Consider the following 15,980-nt stretch of genomic DNA (forward strand, 5'->3'; position numbering starts at 1 on the left):
TGAAGGGGCATTTCATTTATGCTAAACTCAATAGTTTACCTTGCTCAATTGTAGTAACTGTGAGAGGGACCTTGGAGTCCTAGTGGACAACCACTTAAATATGAGCCAGCAGTGTGCAGCAGCTGCCAAAAAAGCCAACACAGTTCTAGGCTACATAAACAGAGGGATAGAATCAAGATCATGTGAAGTGTTAATACAACTTTATAAGGCCTGGAATATTGCATTCAGTTTTGGTCTCCATGTTATAGAAAAGATGTGGAGACTCTAGAAAGCGTGCAGAGCAGAGCAACAAAGATGATTAGGGGACTGGAGGCTAAAACATAGGAAGAATGGTTGCAGGAACTGGGTATGTCTAGTTTAATGAAAAGAAGGAGTATGGGATGACATGATAGCAATGTTTCAATATCTCAGGGGCTGCCAAAAAGAAGAGAGAGTCAAGCTATTCTCCAAAGCACTTGAGGGTAGGACAAGAAGCAATGGGTGGAAACTAATTAAGGAGAGAAGCAACTTAGAACTGAGGAGAAATTTACTGACAGAACAATTAATCAGTAGTTTTTAAGAAGATGTTGGATAACCATTTGTCTGAAGTGGTGTAGGGTTTCTTCCTAATCAGGGGGTTGGACTAGAAGATCTCCAAGGTCCCTTCCAACTCTGCTATTCTATTCTATTCATTGCAAAATATATTTACATCCCTTTGTCAAGATAGTCAGGACATGGGGAACCACATTTTTTAAATCTGATCTAATGTTAACCCTGTATGTTTAGAAAGATTTTGTAGGCAGGGTAAAAAAAATGTCTAGAAAGACAAAGTAACCACCTGCAAAATATTCAGAGGAAGCGTTTTAAAACCGCAGAAGTCAGCATAATGATTTCAGTTCAAAGAAAAGAACTGAAAAATGGTGAAGCAGCTGAAACATGGAATAAAAATAGACCTTACGAAGTAGGACAGGGAAGTAAAACTGACATGCAGCTAAGGCAAAAGACAGTGAAGTGGGAATACCACTTGGTATTTTAGTGGGTTAATTAACAAATGGCCCATTCTAAGACCAGAACAGCAGGCCAGAGGAAGGACAGCCTGTGGCCATTTCAAAGATGTGTAAGTGGAGTCAGTAAAAGAATTAAAAGGGGCAATTGGGGAACAACTAATTTTATTATGTTATGACATCATTGAAGTAAATGGTGAAAACTGTTGCCCTATATTTGGTAAAGGGCTGTAGTCAGTGGTGCGATTCAAATAATTTAACAACCGGTTCTCTGCCCTAATGATTGACCGGGGGGCGTGGCCATGAAGGGCGTGACCAGGGGGTGTGACATGGAGCACTCAGCCTCCTGCACCCCCCTGGGAGCAAAACCGGGCCACAGGAGGGGAGTGGTGCACCCCACCTCCTGTTTTAGGCCTAGTAGGCCTCACAGCACTTACCTGGGAGCCAAATCAAGGCGCATTGGGACTCCTGGAAGGGGCGGGGCAGGAAGGGGCAGAGCCAGCCAGCAATTCAACAATGCTTTGCTCGAACCAGCCCGAACCAACTGAATCCCACCTCTGGTTGTAGTACTGCAAGGCTCGAAACACACATTTCTACCTCTTAAATTTTTGCAGACTTCTCTGCAAAAAGAAAAGGCCCCAAATTTTGCTCTCATCTATTTCACTGGTACACGGGAGATGTGGAAGCACGATGTTCCAAACTCACAATGGACATGCAAACTGAATTAATGAGGCCTGGCTAAATTTTGCATACCTCAAGTTACAGCTGGAATCTTGGAAGGAGAATTGGTTGCCAACCCCCATTTTTAAAAACTTCAAATATTCACCTGGTGTGCTGTACTAGCTTTCACTGGCTTATTGAAAATGAGGTTTTCATAACAGTATTGCCATAAGGAACGTTTTATGAGCAATAACAAATACAGCAGATTCCAAAGTATAGAAGGAGCGTTGTTCAGCATTTTCAATATTATTTATACATATTACAATACTTTTAAAATGGGTACTGTAGCTTATATATGATCTAAATCATTTTTGACACATGCATAGCTCCACATAATTCTCTTTCATTATCCCAAGCTCATCACAAACACAAAGAAAACTTAGGAGGTGTTCTTACTAGATTATAAAATCTTACGGATTATAAAATACATAAGATTATGTATCTTTGGCAACTTTAAGACTTGTGGATTTCAGCTCCCAGACTCCTCAGTCAGCATGGCTGGCTGGGGAATTCTGGTAGATGAAGTCCACAGATCTTAAGTTGTCAAGGTTAGGCATACCTGCTCTAGGAAGAGGAAGTTTTTAACTACAACAATTTTCCTTATTTTCTTTGTAGATGAATAAAGTAGATGCTGAAGCAGAACTTCAGACATATAAACATTCCCGACAAAGCCTGGATGAAATGTACAATGAAGCACATAGACAGCTTCGAGAAGAGTCACAGTTAAGACAAGTGAGTGGGTGTTATATAAATTCTGTGTAAATGTGTTTTTATTTTCCATTTTCATTTTCGTACAGTCACATATATACTGTGCAGAACCGGGGCCATATAACATTAAACAATAAACACAGCCATTCCTCTTGTCAGTAATACCCCCAAAAATAGAAACCCAATGTACCTCTTCGACCCTCCATACACCCTTTCTTTCGCCCCCCTCCAACTTTCCATCTTCCCTCCATCATACCCCTCTACCCTACTTCCCCTCCCCCTCTACCACTCCTCTCTCCCGGTACACTCCCTCCCTTCCTTCTCACCCTCCCTCCAATCCTCTCTCCCACCCTCTCTACCCCTCTTTTTTCTATCCCTCTACTCCTCTCTTCGGTGTATTTCTACTATCTATTAATATATTCAGCTTGTCCTATTTTTACACCGGAATTAAAGAGCAACAGTATACAAGTGCAATCGCGTTATTTTGAACTCTAACACATACTATATATCCCCCCTCCCCCCTCTCCCCTAAGACCCCACCTCCCTCCCCCCCCGACTTCCCAGAGCCTGTACACGGTGTAGATTTTTAACAAACACAGTCTAAAATATATTAAGACAAAGGAAATTAAAAAAAAGAAAGTCAATAACATCTCTGCGTTGAACTCAGCTTCTTCCTGTTGCACTAACTTTGAGCAGTTTAGATTATTCCTAATCTTAAGCATAGGCTATCTGGAATTTCTTAGTCCCGTATTTGTTTTGTGTATAGTCAATCCATTTTTTCCAGTCTCGTTTATATCTCTCATTTGAGTGATCTTTAAGAAATGCCAATATTTTAGCCATCTCGGCTAGGTTTGTAACTTTCAATGTCCATTCTTGAGTTGTAGGCAAGTCTTCCTTCTTCCAGTATTGCGCCACCAACAGTCTTGCTGCCGTTATTAGGTGCAGAATCAAGTTAGTCTCTACCACTGTAAAGTCAGTACATATACCTAGTAAAAATAACTGAGGAGTAAACTTTATCCTTCTTTTAAAGATATTTTGCATAATCCACCACATTTTTATCCAAAATGCCTTAACCTTTTGACAAGTCCACCATATATGAAAATATGTAGCATCGAGAGATGTGTTATATAAATTCTGAATGGTTGCTTCTGCATATTCCTTGGAGTTATATACAGGTAGTCCTTGACTTACCATTGGTGACTGTTCAGAGTTACTACTGACCTAAAAAGGGGACTTATGACTCAGATTTAAAGTTCTGACAGTTGGGCCTCCTCTATGGTCACATCACTTTGGACACTTGGCAACACAGTTGCATATATAGCTGGTTGCAGTATCCTTCAGTAATGTGACTGTATTTTATGACACGTTTGCCAAAAACTGTCACTTACTTCCAGTTTTCAGCAAAATTGTGCCCATAACACATCACTAGTTCACTTCATGACTTAATGATTATGACGACTTGCTTAACAACTATTGCAAGAAAGGTTGTAAAATCATTCTGGTCACACGACGGACCCATTTTACGACTGTTATGACATACAGTATGACTGCAATGGGTAGGTTCAATTACAGTTGTATTGCAAGGACTACTTGTACTTAGGGAGTTGCATGCAGTTGTCAATCATCAGTCATGCTGTTTTACTAGAACTGTTCAATCTAAAATTAAACACAAGATTTGGGTGTAATGTGGGATTCTTTGTTTTTATCTTTTGTAGGATATAGAGAATGAATTGATGGTCCAAGTTGGTATGAAGCATGAAATAGAACTTGCAATGAAGTTATTGGAGAAAGATATACATGAAAAGCAAGACACTCTTATAAATCTGCGGCAACAGCTGGAGGAAGTCAAAGTGATAAATACAGAAATGTATCAAAAACTGCAGGTAGTTCATTATTTATATTTTGAAACTAAAATATATAAGTGTAATGTAATGATGTCTGGTGGTGTTTGGGGGTTTGATCCGCCCCCCTAGGATTTCAGGGTCAACTGTTGGCAGTTATCCCAAAGCATCTTCTCTATTTGGGGTGACAGTGCCATTTAAACAGAGTCATGAACTTGGTTGTATGATATGCTGAGCCATGCTTGCTTAGCATCAGCCATCACTAAACATGTGAACGATCCAATATATTAATAATATGGAAGCCCTTCTTGCAGAAATGTCTGTGCAGCCAGTATCCTAACTGGTAGTGCCTGGCCAGCTAACAATAGAATCCTTTGCTAATTGAACAAAACACAAGGGCTGATCAGCTTCTACATGCAGGGCTAGGGATGTGAATCCTTTCTTAAACACCTTAAAATCAGTGGTGGGTTCCTACCGGTTCGGACCAGTTAGGTAGAACTGGTAGCTCTGACTGTAAGCCGAGAGTGAACCGGTTCTCTGTTTGCATGAAAGTGGGCCCGCACACCTGCCACCAGGTTATACTGACCTTTATTTCTGCTTCCGAAGCTCAGCTGATCAGATTGAATTGCTGCTCATTAGCTGTTTTCCTTGCTCCTTTCCTTGTTTGCAATGCGGAAGTTCAATTTTTGCTAAACTGTGCAGGCAAGTGTAGCCCGAGCGATGCAAGAAAGCACGCGCAAAACAAACTGGTTGTTCAGCCGGTAGGAACCCACCCCTGCTTAAAATATTTTCCTGTGTGGTAGGAGCAGGAAAAGGAAAACCAAATCCAGGAGCATTAAAAATGAGGTTGCAAAAGCTACCCAGATTGCATTTCCCTCTCTTTGTCACTTCAGGTTCAGACACTTGGCCAGACCAAAGCAAACTAACCGAAACATAGCCACAACTACAGACCCTGTTTTAAGATATACTTTGTTAGCCTCAGTTTGAATTGTGGAGAGCGTTCAAAGAAACAAACTCAGTCTACGCAAACTGAACTTTTATTCCTAACCAACCACTTTTCCATATTGATGGGGCCTAAAAAGAATGTAGGCATTTAAAGCAGACTGCTAGGGTTCCAAATAGCATCCTAAATCAAATAAGAATCCGAGGCTAGATATCCCTCAAAGTTCAAATTTATTGGAGGAGCCATGTTGGCCCATCTGGGAAAACATGAATCTGAAAGCTTCCAGGTTTTCCCCACCCAGTTGAAAGTTCAAAACTCTGCCCCAGCACCCACATGTCCATCACATGACCCAATCAGCCTCTTTCACTAAGGAAGACTTCTCCCATCCACGTCAGTCCAGATGCAGGGACAAAACGATCTTGACTCTGAGAAGGAATGTTATTTTGCCTACATATCTCTCATGCTCCATACAATCTCCACTCCCAGTTTCCCATATTAGAATATGTTTGAATATGTGGCAGGCTTGAGGCCCAATACAAAGATGGCTTCCAAGCCTGACACAGACATGGCGACTGGTAGCAAAATTAACACCCTAGTACATGTACAACTCCCAGAATTCCTCAGCCAGCTTTGCTGGGAGTTGAAGTCTACAAGTCTTAAAAGTTGCCAAGGTTGGAAAACCCTGATCTAATTTATCAAGTCACTCATGCCAAGTCAGGAAAGTTCAAGTAAGGATGCAATATAAGTAATCCTTGTTTAATAACTGCCCTATTTAGTGACTGTTTGAAGTTACAAGTAACTTTGTGAAAAAGTAACTTTGTGACCAGTCCTTGCATTTATGATTATCACAGTGACCCTTCTGTCACATGATTGAGATTTGGGCACTTCACAATTCCAAATATCCCAAAGGTGCTGTTTTCAAGAGGCAACTGGATTTTCTAACTTTTCTTTGAAGATGTTTCACTTCTCATCCAAGAAGCTTCTTCAGCTCTAAACAACTGAAGATGCTTCTTGGATGAGAAGTGAAATGTCAACAAAGAAAAATCAGAAAGTCCAGTTACCTCTTGAAAAAGCACTCTTGGGACAACCATGACCTGGATGACTGAGAATCTCTATAGACCAGGGGTGTCAAACCCAAGACCTGGGGGCCAGATCCGACCCGCAGGGTACTTAGATCTTGCCCATGGGGTCACCCTGGAAACAGTGAAGGACCGGCCCGCAGTGCTTCTGCCAGTGAAAATAGGCTCCTGAGCACCGTTTTTGGCTGCCACGGCCTCCTGCAACCAGTGGTGGGATTCAGCCAGTTCCACACCACTTCAGGAGAAATGGTTGTTAACTTTCTGAGCAGTTTGGTGAACTGGTTGTTGGAAAGAAATCATTAGGGCAGAGAACCGGTTGTTAAATTATTTGAATTCCACCACTGCCTGCAATCCTCTGCCAGTGAAAATGGAGCTCAGGAGGACGGTTGCAGGAGGCCGTGGCAGCTGAAAACTGAGCTCAGGAGCCCATTTCTGCTGGCAGAGCGCTCGGGTCACTATAGGTGTCCCGACAGGAGTGACGATGAGCTCCCCCTCCCGAGGTCAAACAGTTTGACACCCATGCTATAGACAGTTCCAAATATGTTAGTTAAGCAAGGACTGCCTGTACTCTCCCTCCCAGAAAGGCTAAAGGAAAATAAAAAACAGTGGTTGCTGGCCTCCCCATTCATAGACATTGATAAAACAGTGCCCGTCTTGGAGGTAAATTTTTTATTTATCTAATTGGATACAGATATGATTCTGACATCAGCTACATTTCTCCCTCTTCTTTGTCCTTCCAAGTCAAATGAGTACATGAAGTGGTTTGGGAACTGAAAAACATGCAGTAGTTTAGCAGGACTGAAGTTTTCCTGATGAATGCTGGAGTTGTTTTCCCCCCCTACGTGGCCTAAAGGGCCACTGCTACTTTTAGCAGAGATTTCAGCATTCAGAGTTGGTTCAGAGAGAAGAAAGCCGCAGAAGAAAGAAAAGCTATACTGCATGATAATTACCATATTGTAATGGAATAATCTCTAATAATAGTTTTCAGATGAAGCCATGAAAGAAAAGAATGAAATAATTGGTCGCCTGGAGGATAAAACTAGTGAGATTACCGCAACTATGAAGCATCTGGAACAAAGGTACAACACGAGTCTTTTCAGTTTTTTCTTACTCATTTTCTCTTGTCCATCTTAGTGCAAGAGAACCCCTGGGCTTATATCTTCCTCTCAGGTGCAAACCTTGGCAAATTTTAATGGTATTTTTATATAATCACCACTATTTTTCATGCTCAGTTTAATGCCCAGATTCATAATCCATGGCTTGAGATCTTGTTAAAAACCACGATTTCTACTTCACATGCATTGACAAGCTGAGTGTCAAAAAAATAAAAAATAAAAACTTCAAAAGTCTGTCTGGCTAACTTATGATGAAGATGGTGGTGATGGGAGGAAAGCAGAAACTGGGTTTGATCCAATTTATGTTACAGACATAAGTTGTAACATGGGACAGACCTTGGCTTAGCACTACATGCTAGTTTGGCAGGTTATAGACCCAGTTACCTGCATATTGTGCCAAAAGGAATAGGACATAATTTTTCACATTTAACTTGCTCTTAGCTTTGAATACATGTTCATGCAAGAACAGCCATAATTCAAACTGATCTGATTTGATATACTTCTGTGAACATAGAAGATGCCTCCCCAATAGTGTAGGATTCAACCAGTGTAACAACCAGTTTGTCGAGCATGCGCTTTGCGCGCTCCGCGCACACGCAATACATTTGAAAACAGCTCAAAAACTTACCTTCTAGTGCAGCCCTGGTGAGTAAAACAGCTGAGGCATAGCAAACCACTCTACCGTGCCTATCAGCTGGGCTTCAAACACAGGAAGAATAAGTCAGTAAAGCACAGGGGCAGGCGGGCAGACCCACCTGATCATTGGAGTGAACCAGTTCACTCTCAGCTGATCGTCGGAGCTACTGTTTCGCCTGAACTGGTCCGAACCGGCTGAATCCTGCCCCTGCTCCCCAAGTTGCAGGAATACACTCTTCCTTTCTACTCTAAATCACATTATAACCCATTTTGCAGATTACAGTTAGCTATTCCAAAACTTTAGTCCCTTTTGACTTTTCCATATTGTTAGCAATTTGTCCAAGCTCCCTTTGACCTAAGTATATGCTGTGCTGGGTGCAGCAAACTGTGTGGTAGTAGAGGATAAAACTTGGATCTCCTTTGCATTGCAGCTGTAGACTGATGATGCATTGAAGGATGAGTTGAAAGTAGAAAAGCTACAGGGAATGATTTCAGTCCAATCCAGGGGCTCTGCCCCCCTTTTTTGAGGGGGACTAAATGTGGTCTGCACAGCCTTCCGATACTAGCAGCTCTAAAGCTGTCAGAAAACCTTGAGAGGCTCCGCTTGCAGATGACCTACTATATTTTGTAACTGGCTGATTGCTATAGAATTCAAATTTTCAAAGACATTTTTTTTGTTAACTGGTTTCCTCATCCATGCAGCAGGAGGCATGTAACATGGAATAGTTTCAGAAGCAGGTTTTGTTGATATTAGTTCCATGAAAAGAGATTAAAGGCAAGATGGACATAAGAGCTTAAGTGCTTGTAAAGTAACCATAGAGTTGAAGCTGTAGATCAGGGCTGTCAAACTCCCAGCCCACGGGCCGGATACATCATGCTCTGGTCACGCCCATGCCCAATTAGCGAAGTCCTGATATGTCACATCATGATGACATGAGTTTGACACCCCTGCTTTAGATATCAAAGTTAGAGAATTGGTACCATGGCTGTATTCTGAGGGCACGTTACTCTTTATTTCTGACTTGGTTTCACTTGTTAGCAGAAATTTCTAGTAGACAACTAGAAATAAAATTGACCTAGATCTGTGGCTGAATCAACCATGGCTAGAAACATCATGTTGATGTAGCCTCAGATCTAAGCCAATCTTATTTCTCCCTTAAGAAGCCAAGAACAAATTCAGGCTTATGGTGAAATAAACCATCTATCCTGAGTGGAGGTGTCTGCAGGTTTGTGTGTCAAAAAAATTATCAGCCTTGATCAATACTTACACCAGGGGTGTCCAACTCCCAGAATTACCCAGCCAGCCATGGATTGAAGTCCATATGTCTCAAAGTTGCCAAAGTTGGACACCGCTATCCTACATCTTTTTCACTCTTGCTCAGAATGAAGAATAGGGCTTTGATTACAAATTTTTGACCAACACATTTTGATTTCAACTGTAATGCTAAAAATATAGAGTGCGCTTTCCAGTTTGCTTAGCCATTCATATTTCTGGGAGAAGGAAAGTGAGGAAATCTAGAACAAGGTACACAAAAATGCTTATTCCTCCCCCCCTCAAATCCTGACCTTTGAATTTGCACACTAGTGCAGTTGTCAAATCACGATCCCAGAAGTACAGTATGTTAAAAAATGGTTGATTTTTCTAATTGCTTAAAAAATGTAAACATCCATAGTCTCATCATTGTTTTCTTTTTCAACCCAGTCTATTGAACAAAAACATGATTGTGTATTAAAACGTTAGCAAGCATGAATATTCTTTTATTGACATCGTTTTTCCTCTTTCTTTTTCTTTTCTCCTTTATCCCACATTTTTGGATGTTTTTATTGCCTTTGTCTTTGATTTTTTTTTTAATCCATTGCACATCTGAAGTGACAAGGAATTGTTAACGCAGACTAGGACTATTGCTATGACTTTGGTGAAATGTTCCAGTCGTGAAGGGCAGCCCCAGTACAAGCTGGTTAAAGATATATCATTTTGAAGCCATGGATCTTGCAAAGCAATTTGTAACAGAGCAGACAGTCAGCAGCGCTTTACCCAAGGAAAATGAGCTTTGAATTATGATGCTTGGATTTGAGTCTCTTGTCCATGTATTTGGTTTACTTGGGATGTCAGTGTAGTATTCTCATCAGACCGTCTTTCTGACACTGATTTCCTGCTTTGTTTTTCCGAAAGGAAGTGACAATAGAAATCTTAATTTAACAGTTTTTAGTTGGAATTGATCTTTTCAAAATCACAGTGTTATTACCTAGCAAATGATAAACAGAGACTGACTTCATGTTCAGCTAGCACTATTTTTATGACAGTGAAACTGGAAAAGGTGCAGAAAAGATCGTACAGATTGTAATTCAACTTCAGTTCACATAGATCTTTTCTTGGTGTTTTGATAAGGGCAAGAGTTAAACATGGTCTCCCGGATTCTCTTTAAATATATTAACCTTTGCACAATGTTGTTTTTAAGAAGTGTAGATGTGCCCCACAATTTTGCTGGGAGAATTATATTTTGCTTTAAAAAGAGGAATTAAATTGGCAATCCACCATGCTTTGAACCGAAGAAGTTGTGCAATGAAAATTAATTGGTGGACATTGGTGAAGCATAAAACCTCTTTTAGTGGAACGTATATGTTCCTCTACTTTGTGGTACAGAAGAAGGAGGGACTATGGAAATACTTTTTATTTATAGTTGATAGCATTCAATCATGGAATGGAAATTACTTGTTTGTGCTTGGATGTCTGCCTGGGTAGAAAGGCTTTACAATTAATTTTTTGGAAAGGGGCTTTCTCTCACGCCCCTGTTTTTAAAGCTGAGGGGGTATTATTTTTACAGATGTGGGAGCTCTAGGAACATATTAGCATTAGAGCAGGAGTGTTGCGGGGGATCAGAAAAGGCAAGATGGCAGCCACAGCCATGCAACAGAAGCCCTGCCCCCTTTTTTACGCAGAATGCATGGGTTGCGGGGGTTGGACATTGATGGCACAGTGGCTGCTGGCATTGGGAGATTTTTAACTAACTCCTACGCCCACTCCTTGTAACAGACATCCTTGCATTAGAACTCAAGATAAATCCCCTTTCAATCTTCTTACTGAAGGTTTACTGGATGGTTTTTACAAACTTCTCTAGGCATAGGCAGTGTTTTCAAAGATCCCCCCCCCCCAAGTGAGGCTAGTGCCATGCCTGAAAAAGCTCAATGCACAGAGTCGCTTCACACTTTCTTGGAATGTAGATGATCCATGGGAAGATGAGAAGATGATCTGTTTCCCTTTTCCTTAGAAATAAATTTTGGAGCAAGTTGTGTATGAGATCGGAAGAGAAGTGACAGGAAAAGTCTAGGTGGATTGCTCTGCCAGGCAGTATTTATCTGTTTTCTTATCCACTCTCAAACCTGGGTGGGAATCCAGCATCAAGGGTGTCAAACTAAATTTCATTAAGGACCGCATCAGGGTTGTGTTTCACCTCGGAGGGCCAGGGTGGGCATGGTGGGGATGGGCATGAGCATGACCAGCATGACGTCACTTGTATCGGGGTGCCTGTGGTGGCCCAAGCGCTCTGCCAGCGGAAACAGGGTGCCAAGCTCCATTTTCAGTTGCAATGTCCCCCTGCAAACCTCTACCAGAGAAAATGGAGTTTGAGAGGGCCATGCGCTGGCAGACGCGCTGCGGGCAAGTCCGTCACTGTTTCCAAGGCAGTCCCGCGGGCCAGATCTAAGCATTCCACAGGCTGGATCCGGCCCCCTGGCCTTGAGTTTGACACCCCTGATTTACATACCATAGATATTACATTAGACCAGTTTTAATGACCACAAAACTAGTGCCAGACAAACCACATTGGACCAGTGTTTCTCATCCTTGGCAACCTGAAGATGAGTTGGGATTCAATTCCCAGAATTCCCCTGCAAGGAATTGTGGCTGAGGAATTCTGGGGATTGAAGTCCACTCATCTTTATCTTGCCAAGATTAAGAAATACTGTATTAGACAGTGAGCAATTTTCCTTGGCATGTATTGTGTTGAGCCTCAAATATACTATTTGTGTCCTAAGTTAAATAATCAGGAGACAAAAGTAAAAAAAAAGTCAAGATAGTGGCTGCGACCACATGGACAGGGCCACCATTATGGTTCTTTTCATGCAGATGAAGTGAGGATGTCCCTGTGTCCTTTCTTTCTTTTGTGAAACCAGTTGGCAGAGCTATTTGAAGTTTGGTTTTTCCTTTTCAAAAAAGAAATCATATCCATAAAAGAGCTTAAATAGTCAGCACTCTGTATGTATCAAACCTAAAATATGTATCACTTGCTCATGATGGCGCCTGTTTATCATGGATCCCAAATAAAAAAAAATGGAGAAATTTACAGAAGTTTTGTGGTGATAGTGAGATGCATAATTTGAATTTGTAGGCATTGTCTGCGTCTCTCATTTGAGTTAGTGAGTTTATCCCCAAACTTTGTTTTCATTTAGAAATGTTCTATTTCCCCATTTTTTTCCTTTTATTTGTCTTCATCCTTTACATCCAAATTCTAGCTTCAGTTTTACCCAAAGTTGATTTGAATTACACCAGATTGCAGCAAGCAGAGAAGGCTCACATGGAAGCAGACAGTGAGGACAAGAAAGTTAAACAAGATTATATGAATAAATCTGAAAGTCTTCAGAAAGAAATTGCCCAAAAGGAAAACCAAGTGTAAGTAACATTTATTTTTGGGAAACTGGAGTACTTTTAATATTTCATTATAAACATTTTAATATTTATATGTTGTTTTTAATTTCTCTATATGAACCATTTAAAACGATACCCTATCCTGGGTGTACAGTATTTTTCTTTGCAGACATTTGTGTAGACATTTAAGATATTATTTTATGGAAATTATTAAGGTGTAGGATTAGGGACAGGAGACAGTGAGTTCTAGTTATCCCTTAGAATGTTTCTATGTTGGCTTCTCTCCTCCAGGCCAACCCACCTCTCAGGGCTGTTGTTGGAAAGATTACATCCTCTGTCTTGACTTAAATAAAGGTGAGGGACCACTAATAAATAAATACATCCATACATACCTTCAAGTTTCTAGGTTCTATCATATCTCAAGACATCAAAAATGTCATCAAAAAAGCACAACAATGTTCTTTCTGCGACCAACTCAGAAAGCTCAAATGGCCCAAAAAGCTACTGATTTAGTTCTACAGAGGAATTATTGAGTCTGTCATTTGCACCTCCATAACTTTCTGGTTTGGCTCTGCAACCAAACAAGACAGATACAGACTTCAACAAATAATTAGAACTGCAGAAAAAAACAATTGCTACCAATCTGCCTTCCATTGAGGACCTGTATACTACAAGAGTCAAAAAGAGGGGTGTGAAAATATCTACAGACCCCTCACATCCCGGACATAAATTGTTTCAACTTCTGCCCTCAAAACGACTCTATAGGGCACTGCACACCAGAACATCTAGAAACAAGGACAGTTCCCCCCCCCCCGAATGCCATCACTCTGTTAAAACAACTAATTCCCACAACACTGTCAAATTATTTACTAAGACTGTATTACTGTTATTCTTCTCATCCTTCCTATTACCTGTATCTCCTCCCACTTATGATTATAACCATGTTGCTTGTATCTTTCAATTTATATTTTATTTATTTACTAGTACAATTTGATAACTTATTAATAATCTTGACTATCACTAAGTGTTGTATCTTTTTATTCTCGATGAATGTATTTTTTTATGTACACTGAGAGCATATGCACCAAAGACAAATTCTTTGGGTGTCAAATCACACTTGGCCAATAAAGAATTCTATTCTATGCTATGCTATTCTATTCTATTCTATTCTATTCGTATTTCAACTATTGCCTTTCTCAAACTAATGAGAAATTGCCTTTCTCACTGTTCTTTCTCAAACTAATTTCTACTTCTCAATGAATTATTTATTCATTTTGTCCCTCCTTTATTACTTTATAAGTAACTCAGGGCAAAGGGACGTGGTGGCTCGGTGGCTAAGATGCTGAGCTTGTTTATCAGAAAGGCTGGCAGTTCAGCGCTAATCCCTAGCGCTGCGTAACGGAGTGAGCTCCCGTTACTTGTCCCAGCTTCTGCCAACCTAGCAGTTCAAAAGCAAGTAAAAATGCAAGTAGAAAAATAGAAACCACCTTTGGTGGGAAGGTAACAGCGTTCAGTGCGCCTTCAGCATTTAGTCATGCTGGCCACATGACTACAGAGATGTGTTCGGACAGCGCTGGATCTTTGGCTTTGAAAAGGAGATGAGCACCACCCTGTGGAATCGGGAACGAGCACATATGTGTGAGGGGAACCTTTACTTTACTTTAACTCATGACGGTGGGCCTACCTAATAATCCATCACCTATTTTCCCTAATCAATAACCTGTGAAGTGAGTTTGACTGAGAGGGGGAGAGAGTGGCCCAAAGTCACTTGACTAGCTTTCAAGCCTAAGGGGGACTAGAATTCACTATCTCTTGGTTTCTAGGCCAGCACCTTCATCACTACACCAGACTGACTCTCCTATACTACATCGGTAATGTATCTTGAGTTGAACAGTCATAGAATGATTAAATGGTGAGGTCAGAAAGGACTTTTAGGGGTCTTCTAGTTCAACCTCTGGTCAGAACAAGAATTTTAGACCAATTCCTAGGCAAATTGTTGTCCAGCCTTGGTTTGAAAACCCCTGGGGAGGGAGCACCATGATTCCAGGAATCGGGATGTTCCACCATTTCATAACTCTTATGGCCAAGAAAATCCTCTGTCAGGGTTCCAAATAGCACCCAAAAGTAAATCAGAGTCCAAGGCACAGTACTGCTCAAAGTTCCAATTTATTAAGAGTCATGTTGTCACATCTGGAAAAACCCAAATCTGAAAGCTTCCCAGTTTTCCCCACCCAGTTGAAAGTTCAAGATCTTGCCCCCACACCCACAAGTCCATCACATGGTCCAATCTTCCACTGTCATGCTGGCATTTTCACCCATCCAGTTCCGCTCAGGTGCAGAGGTGCAGAGACAAAGGATGACCTTGGCTTTCTAGAAAGAATTTTGTTATGGCTACATAGCATCTCACTCCTACAATCCCCCCTCCCATTTCCCCACAATAGAAAATGCATAGTAGAATAATAGAAAGTGTGGCAGGCCAAAGATTCAAAAGAAAGATGGCTGCAGGCCTGACAGCCTCCTTATTTCAAGTTTGGGTCTTTCTCTATAAAACTCCCACTCAGTGGTTCCTGTCCTACTTTTGGGCCTTACAGAGAATAAATCCACAGCTTCTTTCCTGTGATAGGCTGAGAAGCAGGGGAAGAAGGCTGTCACGTCTCAACCAGACTGAAGCCTACTGAGCATATCAAGTGCCTGTCATTAGATTTATGCTACGATTTAGAGATGAAATATCTATTGTGGAGATTATGGCACTGATTAAAAGATTACATAAATTAAAATGAAGCTAATGCTTTGAAAGCATTCTTTTAGCTTGAATGAATTTTTAAATATTCTATATTTTTAGGTGTCAGCTGGAGACAGATTTGAAAATAGAAAAAGAATGGAGACAAACCATGGAAGAGGACCTTAAAAAGGAAAAAGAAACGACCTGTTTTCTACAAACAGAGACTCAGCAAATCATTACACTTAAAAAAGTAATTTCTCAAAACTTGAATCCTGATTAAAAACAGTAGAGGGACAGGGTACACCAGAAAGTGCCTTTGCGTAGTTCATGAGGTGGGCGTGAGGGGATGAGGCCACAAAGCTGCCATACAAGCAGGTGGGCTGTGGGAGACCTCCAGGCCTGCACTGGCAGAAGCCCTTTCTTCCCTTAACAGAGGCTGAAAACTGGGTCTTTGCGATGGCAAGCAAAGAGGTTATTTTCAATCACTTATAGGTGGGTGGGGGAAAGGAGGGGAATCATGATTAGAACCAGGATCCTGATGCCTAACATTCGCTAAATGGCCATTTATAAGGTAAGCTGATAAATTTT

General features: G+C 41.1%; 1 protein-coding gene across 4 annotated transcripts in view; it reads left to right on the top strand.

The window, feature by feature from the left end:
- Positions 1–15,980, top strand: part of RUFY2 (RUN and FYVE domain containing 2) — a 40,500-nt gene that overhangs the window by 14,303 nt on the left and 10,217 nt on the right. For 3 of the 4 annotated variants that reach the window (XR_004256557.1, XR_004256558.1, XM_032231863.1), the window contains exons 10-14: positions 2,319–2,435; positions 4,127–4,294; positions 7,256–7,353; positions 12,575–12,694; positions 15,513–15,642. Coding sequence is in view for 2 of the 4 variants with exons in the window: in XM_032231863.1 (XP_032087754.1) it covers positions 2,319–2,435; positions 4,127–4,294; positions 7,256–7,353; positions 12,575–12,694; positions 15,513–15,642 (633 nt within the window). In the remaining 2 variants the exon portion in view is untranslated. Of the gene's footprint in view, positions 1–2,318; positions 2,436–4,126; positions 4,295–7,255; positions 7,354–12,537; positions 12,695–15,512; positions 15,643–15,980 lie in introns of those variants that run through there. The other variant, XM_032231865.1, reaches the window with a different exon arrangement.

This window comes from Thamnophis elegans, chromosome 15, assembly GCF_009769535.1.
Source record: "Thamnophis elegans isolate rThaEle1 chromosome 15, rThaEle1.pri, whole genome shotgun sequence".
NCBI classification, from domain to species: Eukaryota; Metazoa; Chordata; class Lepidosauria; order Squamata; family Colubridae; genus Thamnophis; species Thamnophis elegans.